This window comes from Corythoichthys intestinalis, chromosome 7, assembly GCF_030265065.1.
Source record: "Corythoichthys intestinalis isolate RoL2023-P3 chromosome 7, ASM3026506v1, whole genome shotgun sequence".
NCBI classification, from domain to species: Eukaryota; Metazoa; Chordata; class Actinopteri; order Syngnathiformes; family Syngnathidae; genus Corythoichthys; species Corythoichthys intestinalis.
Window position 1 is genome coordinate 50,404,597 of NC_080401.1, and position 13,484 is coordinate 50,418,080.

Below are 13,484 nucleotides of genomic sequence, written 5' to 3' on the forward strand. Positions count from 1 at the left end.
GGTCTAGACGAACCCTACACCCTCATTCGAGACCTGATGTGAAATCATAACTCGGCATTTAGGAAGTCATTTTAAACCCTAAAACAGACTGAAAACCCCCAATTACAAAAACGAACCATTTTTTGAAACCCGAAGTTTGACTTGAATCCCAATACTTGTCTGAAATCCTCACCTTAAACCTGCCTTGTGATGAAACCCCAATTTATATTTGGCGCAAAACACTCAGATGACTTGAAGTTCCACTCTGAGACCCCCAATTTGGCAAAATTTCAGAATTGTCCTCTATGCATGTGTCATTGGAAAGCTTAAAACCTCAATTTTAAGGGAGACGAAAATTTTTGAACAGGAGGGCATTTAAAAAAAAAATTATCCCCTAAACCCTAACTCGAGGTGAGAGCATGAGAGCATAATTAAAGACACCATGATTTTAACAAGATATTATAGTGTACTTACAGTGCCCTCCATAATTATTGGTACCCCTGGTTAAAATGTGTTTTTAGCTTCTAATAATTTTTTAAATTCAAATAATATGGGACCTTAATGGAAAAAAAAGAAAAATCCAACCTTTAAAACAAGTGCCTTTATTCAGTGGGGAAAAAATCCCACATAAAGAAAAAATTATTTGACATCAAATAATGTGTGTCACAATTGTTAGCACCCCTCGTGCTAATACTTTATACAACCCCCTTTTGCCAACAAAACAAGGTCTGGGGACTGAGATGGCCATGGGAGGAGCTTGATTTTGTGTCTGGTGAACCATTTCTGTGTAGATTTGGCCATATGTTTAGGGTCATTGTCTTGCTGAAAGACCCAGTGACGACCCATCTTCAGCTTTCGGGCAGAGGGCAACAGATTTTGATTTAAAATGTCACTGACCCACCCCCATACTTCAGTGGGTATGAGGTGCTTTTCAGCATGCCCATCTTTCGTGGCACGCCAGACCCACTTAGAGTGTTTGGTTCCAAAAAGCTCAATCTTGATCTCATCTGACCAAAGCACACGGTCCAAGTTGAAGCCTGGGACTGTGTGCTTTGGTCCCAGTTGAAGCCTAGGACCGTGTGCTTTGGGTTATTAGAAGATTTTTTCAGCCAGCAGCAGCCACTGTAAGTAATGTAAAAAGTAGGGCTGTCAAAATTATCGCGTTAACGGGCGGTAATTAATTTTTAAAATTAATCATGTTAAAATATTTGACGCAATTAACGCACATGCCCCGCTCAAACAGATTAAAATGACAGCACAGTGTCATGTGCATTTATTACTTGTGTTTTTTTTTTTTTTTTAAAGTTTTGTCGCCCTCTGCTGGCGCTTGGGTGCGACTGATTTTCTGGGTTTCAGCACCATGAGAATTTTGTAATTATTGACATCAACAATGGCGAGCTACTAGTTTATTTTTTGATTGAAAATTTTACAAATTTTATTCAAGCAAAAACATTAAGAGGGTTTTTAATATAAAATTTCTATAACTTGTACTAACATTTATCTTTTAAGAACTACAAGTCTTTCTATCCATGGATCGGTTGGTTAATAATGTTAATGCCATCTTCTTGATTTATTGTTATAATAAACAAATACAGTACTTATGTACCGTATGTTGAATGTATATATCCGTCTTGTGTCTTATCTTTCCATTCCAACAATAATTTACAGAAAAATATGGCATATTTTATAGATGGTTTGAATTGCGATTAATTACGATTAGTTAATTTTTAAACTAATTAACTCGATTAAGAATTTTAATCGTTTGACAGCCCTTCTTGAAACGCTACTATCCGGCTTCAAATTAGGGTAGTTTTCACAACAACAAAAATTAAGACAATTTGTGGCATTTAGTGAGGAAAGAAAAATCGTAACACCCAACTCAAAACCCTCTCCCCAACAATACAATTTTTATGAATGCCTTTATGAATTGTAATCGAATCGTCACGTGTCGGATCGCGATGCATGTAATAATTGATTTTTTGGAACTCCTCTACCGTCAACAGAGCGCACAATCATAAATCAGGCCTATTTTAAAGTGATCCTCTAACTTAAATACATGCAGGCTCTAAATAAACCACAATTGTTCTCTTGTACTAAAATATGTTGTTAGAAACACATAAAATGTTAAATCAATGGCAATATTTTATAATATTTAGTACATATTTTGACCGTTAGTTGACGCCATGGTTTGCGGGCTCGCAGTGATGACGTCAATGGCATCTTTCCAAATGTGTAGCGTGTTCAACAATTGCTTATTGCTGCCTAAACTCGCGAAGTAAAATGCCACGATGTGCTGCTTTTGGATGTAATTTCCAGTCAAATGGAAACAAGGGGAGTGAAGTGAGTGGGCAAGGTGGAATTATTATTTTTAGTGAATAAATGTGCAAAAGTGGAAGGTTCTCCCCCTTTTTGGTCCCTGTATGCACGTATCCTACCCACCACGCGTTGCAACTGGCGCCTGAACATGTATCCTGGATCTTCAGTCAAGCAAGGTCCCACCGCGTCTGCAATATTGGTTTCGGATCTGTCCATTGTTTTGATTTGTCGGTCCAACTGCGGCTTTTCGGATCTGTCTATTTTGTGGAATCGACGGCCAGATCGCGGCTGGAACATTGCCATGGGATCGGTCTAATTCCTGGATCTTCGAGTGAGTAAAAACGCGGATTTGGATTACTATTGCGATCTTTTTTGTTGACTATTCTTCGTGGGAGTTTTCCCCAAATCATACTAAATAATTGAAGCACTATGGCACGCTACAGTGACGACAGTGACTGACGTGGACCTTACAACAATGTTGGAATTCGTCAGGGAACACGGGTTTGCGTACTGCTGAGCTCCCCAGTGAAGAGTGGTCAAAGTGGAAATATTATTTTTTGTGAATAAATGTGCATAAGTGGACGCTTCTCCCCTTTTTGGTACTTATATACACGTATCCTACCTACCACGCGTTACAATGTACAAGACATGGATTACACAAGGTGTGCTCTTTGGCCTGTACCGTATGTAAAGCACACCACAGCTCTGGATGCTAACAATCTACATAATTATATTGGGATGTTTGAAAACGCAATATGCTTACCTTGAATATCTGCTAATAAAACCGGAGTTCCCAACACTCTCGCTCCCAACCTGAGTTCCCAGTAGCACTCTGTCGCTCTGTTGCCATTGAGACAGCGAGTGCATCACCAGTTTTGCCCAACTTTTGTCTGATCAGGTATTTGCTGCACGCATTTTTCACTGAAGCTCGTCTTGTGAACGACCGACAGTGCTGTCCTGCTCTTCACTTTTCAGATCTGGTTCAAATAGGAAGGGTAGAACTGACAACATGTTGGGAAAGCTAACTATTGACACGCTGGAATTTCGGCATCGGGGCCAGTGACGTCACGCACTGCGACGTAACAACAATGGCGACCTATCACTTAAAATAATTTTACAAACTTTATTAAAACAAAAACATTAAGAGGGGTTTTAATACCAAATTATGATAACTCATACTAACATTTATCTTATAAGAATTACTTGTCTTAAAAATAGAGGATGCCTTTAAGTATTTTCATCCAAAAGACTTAAGACAAACGCGAAAATTAAAAGGGCTGCCAAAAACAACACTGCCAACATGTAGTTATTTTCAATAAGGCAAACACTCGTGAACACACAGGAGCGTGTTGCGATCAGGTGTAAAAGTCCTGCTCAAGTGTGCCGGATGAGGCAGTTACATGAAGGACCGTGGTGGATAAATCAGGACGTTTTGCCACGCTACTTCAAATCCTAACCTTTCACAAGAAAAAACTTTGCATTTGGACGAGGAATCACTTTCCCGCCAACTAGAAGATTGTGACAGAGTGACCTCGTCGCAAAACCAAGACACTTCCTGCGGGACGAGAGAAAAGAAGAGCAAGAACGTCGCCCTGGCTCGGATCTGTCTCTCCCTCGAATGTCCCGCGTGTCTTCCGCCGACTCTTTTATGTATAATTTAAGGGAATGCGCGCGAGATAAAGCCTGGAATAAAGACGACGCTCTCTAAGCTCTTCACAGCGCATTACATTTTATTCATCAAATTAGCCTGCGTCGCTCGGCTATCCCTTGAGCCGCCTTTAAAAAGGTTCACATCAAAAGGACCGCGTTCATTTTAGCCGCTAATCAGCTAAGTGACAGTTTCAAGTGACAGCTCTGTACTTCCTACCGTTCCAGAAAAGAAAAAACTCTACACTCTTGCGACCATTCGTTTGAGCTGAGCTAACCCGTTGATGCCGTATCCCTCACATGCCACATTTTTACTTTACCAACTTTCAAACCATCAAGACCAAAAGGTTCACCGAGCTTTAGGGTCACACTGAAAAGAAAAGTAAAAACATAACACAACCATTCGTTCAAAAGAAAAATGTGAAAAAACTTTTTAAATATGGAAGAGTAAAATGGTATGTTACAATTTCACAAAAATATTCATAAAGATTTTTTTAAAAGTAAAAACAGTTTTACGAGAATACACCATTACATGTTTAAAATATTGAAAAGAAATATTCTATATACCGTATTTTTCGGACTGTAAGTCGCACCTTAGTATAAGTCGTACCAGCCATAAAATGCCCAACGAAGAGGAAAAAAATAGATTGAAGTCGCTCAGGAGTATAAGTCGCATTTTTGGGGGAAATTTACTTGATAAAATCCAACACATAGAACAGATATGTCATCTTGAAAGGCAATTTAAAATAAAAATACAATAGAGAACATCATGCTGAATAAGTGTACAGTATGATAATGTTACATGATGCATGAACAACGAAATGCGAATGCACTGTCCTCACCAGGACGCTATGGCTCGGTCCTGGATATACAGCGAGCTAAACTCCCAAATTACGATGCTGGACGTCCGTATAATTTGCTGACTTTATTTTCGCCGTCGTAATGACAACATCATTTGAAAAGTGAAACTAAAAATAGAAATAATACAAATCAATTTAGTCCTCGATACCAAACAGGTTCGCGTCAATGTAAATAAATGATAATTAGCTCCTATTACAGAAATGACACAAACTGTTAGCATGCGTTCGCTAGCAATAGCACATCGTTCAAACAACCACACAAGTTGTTCTAAGTGTCAGATCGCGGGTGGAAAACACACAACAACAACAGAAAAGATGATAAACTCAGGCGGTGCCTCTGTTGACATATTTTACAAGCATAAACAATGAACGTAGGTTAGCAGCCGTGTTTCTCTCTCTCTCACTAAACTCGCCTACTCGCTCAGAGGCTGCGTAACTGTCAGTCTTCTTATATAAATAAATAATAAATTAATTAATGAGGATCAAAGTACAACAAAAGAACAATTGGCTAACTTACATAGGAAAAGTCCGTGAGCTTAAATGCTATAAAGTGCTAATTTTTTTTTTTTTTTTTTTTTTTTTACAATGCTCTTAACAAATGGTTCGAACACATATTGCCACAAAAAACAGCTAAATATACCAATAAACTAAATTACTAATGCATTAAAAAAACATTAGCTCAAACAAAATATTAGCTTATGTTGCTCTTAACAGGTAGCAGCTGGATTCAGCCATGTGAAATGAGTGTCATATTCACTGTCGCCAAGAGAGGGCCGTGTAGCCACCCAAATCAATAAAACTAAAGGCAAACACTTTCAAAACAAACCATTGCAATGCCACTTTAATTAAACAAATACTCAAAGCAGCAAAATTTAATTTGAATGTTTTTACTAATCGAATTACTTAATCGATTAATAGTTGCGGCACTAATTATATATATATATGTATAATAGTCGTGGTCATTGGAGATAGGGCTGCAGCTATTGATTATTTTAGTAATCGATTAATCTATCAATTAGTTCGAAAAATCGAGTCATCGGATTAGGAACATAATGCAGAATTTCAGTTTCATTTCACAGGAGCAATAAATGCATTTAAAAATAAATTAAAATACCTGAGCTTAGCCTAAAACTGTAGAAAAAATTAATAAATGGGGACTGAAATACAACAAAAGAACAATTAGCTTGCATGGCAAAAATTCGCTAGCTTAAATGCTATAAAATGTTTTTTTTTGTGTGTGCTTTTTTTCAATACTCTTAACAAATCGTTTGAACACCCATTCCCACAAAAAAAAAAAAAAAAAACAGCTAAATATACCTCCAAACTAAATTATGAATGCATAAACTATCATATTAACCCAAACAAAAACTTACACTCATGTTAGTCTTAATGGGGAGTTGCTGGATCCAGCCATGTTAGATGAGTTATGTCATATTCACTGTTGCCATGACAGGGCAGTGTATCCACCCAAATGAATAAAACTCAATGCAAACACTTTCAAAACAAATCATTTCAACGTCACTCTAATTAAACAAATCCTCGAAGCAGCAAAATTTGATTCGAAGCTTTTTTTCCTAATCAAATTACTCGAGTTAATCGATTAATCGTTGCAGCAGTAATTGGAGAATTTTGTTCAGAAAAGGTTTCTTCAATTAAAAAAATGTCATAGTACTTCAAAAGGAAGACATCCACTTACACAATTCGAAAACGTTTTTCATCAAAATATCTATCCTCCAAAACTGTCGTGTGGCAAAAAGGTCTTTTAAAAACAGCAAAACTCAATTATTATTTTTTTTATCATTAAGCATTAGTTTTTCTTACACCCTTTTAATCATAATAATTTATTGGAAAAAGAAAAAGAAAAAAATTAAGACTTTTGAGGCATGAGGAAAAAGGAAATGCTTGCCTGCAGAGTCAAAAGCGTTTTTTTGTTTCTTCTTGTAAAGCAAAGTGGAGCACGAGCTGGCTAATTACAAGGAATTTTGGAAACTCTCGAGGCAGGGCCTTTTTTCAATGTTTTAATTAGCTGCTAAAACCTGACAAAGTGTTGGAGTGGTTGCACTAAGTTTATAACAATGAGCCTGATGAGCAGCGAGATGGACTCAACTGAACCACGTACGCAACAGCAGTGCAACGGTTTGCGGTTCAAAGCCAAACCGTACGGTTCGCCCAGTACGGTTCAATAGACCCTACCCACCGACGTCACAAAATCACGTGCTCGCTGTATGGTTCCGCCCCCTTGTCCGTCATTTTGTGTCTGTATTATCAATGGTCTCAATTGATCGAGCAATTTATAATGCATTTCATGGAAGACCCGGTGCTTTCGGATGCCGTAAACTCACTTGATGTGTTGCATAAAAGGCGTTATGTGGAAAAGCTTCAGTTTATCCATTTGCCAGATCCATATTTGATGCCTAAATCGATGTTTTTCGACCCGCTGTGTCCGCCGTATTTGCCAGACATCTGCTAGCTACCCTGATATGTACAACTATCTTGTCCACACAAAATCAGCCTATTCTCACGAAAGTTTGAAAAACTTTAAGAGCTTGGAGGCTTATGAATACTTCGTTGCTGGTTGGGTGAAACAGGTCCTCGTCCACGAAAATTCGGCAGGAATCTATCTTGTGCTTGGAAAGGTGAGTTACGAAATTTTCAATTCAAAATCTTTTGTTATTGCTAACATCCACTGTCAAGTCTAATGTATTTCATGTCGTTTGTCAATGGAGTTAGGGCTTTTAATGTTTATATGGTTTAGCGATAGCACTCTCACTACATACATACGTGTATGTTGTCGGCGATTAGCCTAGCAATGATCTTAATTGTGGTTGTCAGCCCAAAACCCTCTAAATATATATTAAATGCATCTTACCAGATATAAAATGACTACTACATAATCTGTGGTAATCGTTTGGAGCCCAGTTTTCTCGTCGAATTGCAGCAGCCCATCTCGCTCTCTTCTCTCCGGGTCTCTCGGAATCCGGTAGAACTTCAAGTCTCTCCGTCTTCTCCGTCTATGTTCTCTGTTATTGCAACCGACCGCCACACACGCCTTCACCATTTTGATTATTAATGTTAACGAGCAGAAAAACACGTCGTAAATAGGAGGAATGTACGTAGCCGTAACAGGTAAACATGATGTGTTGACGGACAGAGTGCTACTACCTAACTGTGACGGTCCACTATAATTCATACCTGTCAAGTTGTACGGTCTAGGCGTAATTTGTACAAGTGAGCACTGATTTTTAAATGTGTACCTCGTACGTTACGTTCAAAATCTGTACGTTTTTCGTGCATTATGTTTTTTCCTCCGTTCGGATCTTGTCACCGTTTCGGCAACGAGACAATGTGCGTTAATACGTTGGTTGAAGTCAGACACGGAGAGGGAAGAGTGTTTGTTGTGACGCTGTAGCAAATGCGATGCTAGGCTAGGTGGCTCCAATATTTCCTGACTGTGGCCGACAGCCTACAATCTACGCCTAGATATCTCATGTAGGGCTGCAACTATCGAATATTTTAGTAATCGAGTATTCGACTGATATTTCTATCGATTAATCGAGTAATCGGATAAAACATTTTTTTTAGGTAAGGAGCAATTATAAATATACATAAGAAAACAAGACATTTCTTCTAATATTGAACCATTTTCAGTCGAACAATGTCTTTATTTTCGATGTACATTGTTGAAAACAGCCAACAATTGCATCTCAGAAGTGACTAGAAAAAAAACAAAAAAACTTTTTTACTGTTTTTACTCAAAAACTTCTTATAAATCTTATAAACTCTGATTAAAAAAATCTTATTTCTTACCTAAAAATTTCATTACGCTTGATAACACACTAGGGCTGCAGCTATCGATTATTTCAGTGGTGGATTGATCAATGAACTAGTTAGTTCGACAAATCGAGTAATCGGATAAACATGAAAAAATTAAAATACTTGAGCTGGGCCTCAAATGGTATAAAAAAAGAAGTAAATAAGGATCTACTTAGGTGCACCAAAAGAACAATTGGCTAACTTACAAAGCAAACTTCCACTAGCTTAAATGCTAGAAAATACTTTTTTTTATTATTATTTTTTTTTTACAATGCTCTTAACAAATGGTTCAGACACATATTACCACAAAAATTGGCAAAATATACCTTTAAACTAAATTACGAATGCATTAAAAAACATTAGTTCAAACAAAAACCTAGCTTATGTTGGTCTTAACAGGGAGGAGCTGGATTTGGCCATGTAAAATGAGGCAGACTAGAGGGCAGTGTATCCACCCAAATCAATTAAAGTAAATGCAAACACTTTCATAAACAAACCATTACAGCCCCACTTTAATTAAACGAATACTCGAAGCAGCAAAATTTAATTCGATTCTTTTTTTCTAATCGAATACTCGAGTTAATCGATTAATCGTTGCAGCACTAATCTCATGCATATAGAACTACATGCGAAATGACAGACTCAGTAGCGTCAGTAAACAGCCGCCATTTTAGAGCGGTAAACTTCTCAGAAAGGCACTGTTGTAGTGAACCTTCCGAGCGAACCTAAGTAACTTGTTATCTAAAATACTCCTAAATCGGCAAAATCTTGACTTGAGTCTATCTCTAAAGGATGAAACAGTTTTAAAATATTTTTATGTCGAAAGTAGACAGAAGGGAACTAATGCAAAAACGGGAGCAATTTTATCAACTTTAACGGTTGATTCACAAAATTAAATGACCTCCAAACATAGCAAAGGTTACTGTTTTTTTTTTTTTTTTTTTTTTTTTTTTTTTTGGAAAAATAACATGAAAGGTAACACCAGTTACTTTGCCAAGTAACTTTTTTACTACTGTGTGTGTATTTTATGAGTCAGTCACTACACAAGCCAAAGAGCTAAGAGGCATTTTAACAGTCGAAAATGTTTACATTTTAAGTGTTTATTTCATTTTCTTAAAAGCAAAATAAAGGCAGTTAAAAAAAACTAATTAAAAAAAAAAAAAAAAAAAAAAAAAAAAAAAAGGAAAACGCAAACCGAAACCGAACCGAAACCGTGATCCCAAAACCGAGGTTCAAACCGAACCGTGGGCTAACTGAACCGTTGCACCCCTAGTACGCAAGGGCGTAGGTTTGGTCTTAATATTGGTAGGGACGATATAACAGCAAAACCTGCATGCAAACTTTTGCTGGGGACGGGACATTATTAGGACCAAACATATTTGGTGAATGGGGGTCAGGGCTACATTTCTCACCAATATGAACCTAATTAGTTTACAGGCTAAATGATTATTGCAAAATCTGTATTGACCTATACTAACTTTAACACTGCAAATTTATAATGCCTTAATCTAATAATTTTTTTTAATCTAGTCAAATAGTTTTCGCCATCTTTTTTTGAGTGTTAAAGGCTAGTTAACAGATTAATGAGTCAGAGTCTTCCACTTACTTTAAGTAAATATTACTATTTGTTCATATTGAGCCCATACATCTAAAAGTTAGTCATTTTTCAAATAAATCAAGAAGAAAATTATTTCAAATAATGTTTTGAACAATGTTCTTGCAAGAAGAACATTTCTGAAAAACAAGTTTTTCTTTTAAGAGTAAGTATACACACTTTTTGCTTATAATAAGTCTGTTAAGCTTATTTTCAGCTAGCTGTTTTTCTTATTTCAAGAAATCGGAGTAAAATCGACTTGAAGCACTGTAGCAGTAGCAAAATTAGTGGAATATTCCCCACCTCCACAGCATTGACGTCTTTTTAAATTACTTACAGTGGCTGCTGCTGGCGGAAAAAAACTTCTAATACCCCTCATCTTTGAAGGGGGCGGGGGTGGCGGCATGTTGTATTTCTTTTTGGCTGTGAATAGGTGTGTGTGTGTGTGTGGGGGGGGGGGGGTTCAAGTCATCAGCCAATCAAATGTGCGTTTCAGGGGGAACGTGGACTGGCACATTCAACAAGTGAAAAGGGGTCAGTGAAAGTGAACATAATTAAACTACTTTAATTGATTTAATAATGGTAGGATCAATTCTATCCTTACAACATATAGGAAGACAATCTAAATGACCTATATAACTTAAGTCATTATATAATGCAAATGAGGTTGCTTAAAAGTTGGTGGGGATAATTTGAGCATCCTGAAAAGTTGGTAGTGTTATGTCCCTACCGTCCCTCTGCAAACCTACGCCCTTGCACGTACGGATCCATTTTTTGTTCACTTACTGTAGCACAGAATTTGGCGGGAATGTGAAGTTTCCGTAGCAGATGCGGTCCACCATGTTGAGTGGGATCTTCTGGATCTGCTCGCACTGGAACATGACAAAGTCATATTTGCAGACCAGCAGGAAATTGTCCGTGATAACGCAGAGACGCTCCTTTTCGTTGTTCCAGTGATCAACCCTGAAGGCAAACATACGGTGTTTATTTTTAGCTGTGCATAACTCACATGACCAGCCTGACTAGCTCGCCGTGATCGTATAGTGGTTAGTACTCTGCGTTGTGGCCGCAGCAACCCCGGTTCGAATCCGGGTCACGGCATCTTTTATGATAGGAGCAGCAGAGTGATTAAATGTGTCAGACGTAATCCTATATATTACAAGAGAATAGTTGGAAACTACGAGAAAGGTTTTCATTTCAACAAGAACTTCCGCCTTCCTCCCTTATCCACCTTCTACCACTGTCGGTGCCTAGAAAGAGCACGGGGCATTATAAAGGACTTTACAAACCCCATCTTCCACCTCTTTAACCTTTCGGCCTCCGGCAGGTGCTTCAGGGCCATACCAATCTAAACAAACAGACTAAGAGACAGTTTCTTTCCAAGAGCTGTCACCATACTCAACTAAAGTTTGCACTGAAATGACACTGTAATTGCACTACTAACGCAACAACATTGTCACATGCATCTTACTAAGTAATTTGTTCTCAGACATTTGTCTCAATCTGGGTACTGCATATGCAATATTTGCACAGTTGTACTTTGTACAATGACAATATTCTATTCAATTATATTCTATTCTAACAGTTGTTTTACCCTTGGAAGTCAAAATATTACATTTAAATTGAGAGGCAACACAGAATTTAAATGTATATGAATGCCAGCATTTCCGCGAAGAGGCCATCTTGTGGTGGTAATACTTTAACCAATCAAATGGAAGTATCCCGGATTGCTTGCCCTTCTTCATGATGTCATTAATACTCAAAATAATGTATTAATATTATCACATGCACTGTTAGACTTGAGCTATCAGTGTGTATAATTTAAGCTAGGTTCATACTGGAGGTCTTAATGCACAATTCCGATTTTTTTGTCTTATCTGTTTTTTTGGCGTGCTCTTTCAGACTGCCTTTGTCCATTGAGCCCGTTCAAGTATTACGCATGTGCACTAATTCACAGTCCGAGATGTGCTGAGAAAACTGACCCGCATGCACAGGAGCATCAAAACAAATGACTACACATGCTGGCTCAAGGTCATTCAAGGGTGATCATATTTTGAGTTCTAAAAAGAGGACACAAATACAAGACATACCGTAATTTCCCGAATATAACGCGCACTTTTTTTCCCCCAAATCAACTTGTAAAATCATGGTGCGCATTATAAACGGGTACATGGATGGAGACAAAAATATATATATATATACATATATATATATATTTAAACTAGGGCTGTCAAACGATTAAAAATTTTAATCGAGTTAATTACAGCTTAAAAATTAATTAATCGTAATTAATCGCAATTAATCGCAATTCAAACCATCTATAAAATATGCCATATTTTTCTGTAAATTATATATATATTCTGTAAAATGTTGGAATGGAAAGATAAGACACAAGATGGATATATACATTCAACATACGGTACATAAGGACTGTAGTGGGCATTTCACTCTACTGTCATTTAAATCTGTCTATGCTGTCCTCACTCCGAAGCGTCTACTTTTTCCAAAGCTAGACAGCTAGTGAACGACGCCATAATAATCAGACTTCTTTCTTTTTCATCTGATTTATTAATGAAATGGCCTCAAACCATTGTCCTCTTTAGACCGTCGTAAAACTACATAAAAAAAGTACACAAGCATTGCATTAGCAACAACGTTAGCTTAGCACGCTATACAGGTTCACTACACATAAACAAAAAGCTTCTCATACAAAAAATATAACATTTCGCTTACTAACATAATATGTACGTTATTTACAACAACCATACTTACGGACAAATCTTGTCCAAGGATCATATACGCACAACATAACAACGTAGGCGTCAGCTCGAGACGTCGTGCAGCCATATTGAACTGGCAAGACAACAATAAACCATGTCGCAAAGCGACCACAAGAGTTCGCTGTTAGACAGCACAAAAAGCCTTGCTGTAAAACTTACCAAAAGGCAGAATACTGTCTGAGCGGGACATGTGCGTTAATTGCGTCAAATATTTTAACGTGATTAATTAAAAAAATTAATTATCGCGCGTTAACGCGATAATTTTGACAGCCCTAATTTAAACCGATTTTTTTAAATTGACACGGCCACGTTGTGTTGAAGAAATGTATGTGGTGATCAGTTGCCGACCATTACCGTACGTGACGTCACCATTTTGTTTCGGTAATAGTTCACTCTGATCGGCCGAATGATTTCGTCTGTGTTAAATTCAGCTTTTTTTACTCTTCATAAAGCACAGAATTTAGTTTCTTGAACTCATTTGAGTCAACGTTTATT

At 37.5% G+C, this 13,484-nt stretch overlaps 1 protein-coding gene and 1 non-coding gene across 4 annotated transcripts in view; one reads left to right on the forward strand and one right to left on the reverse strand.

The window, feature by feature from the left end:
• Positions 1 to 13,484, reverse strand: part of tprg1 (tumor protein p63 regulated 1) — a 57,477-nt gene that overhangs the window by 29,521 nt on the left and 14,472 nt on the right. For all 3 annotated transcript variants that reach the window (XM_057840243.1, XM_057840244.1, XM_057840242.1), the window contains one exon: positions 10,996 to 11,172. In XM_057840243.1, coding sequence (XP_057696226.1) covers positions 10,996 to 11,172 — 177 coding nt within the window. The remainder of the gene's footprint in view (positions 1 to 10,995; positions 11,173 to 13,484) is intronic.
• On the forward strand, positions 11,239 to 11,310 carry trnah-gug (transfer RNA histidin (anticodon GUG)). Its single transcript has one exon. It is a non-coding gene; the product is annotated as a tRNA-His (tRNA).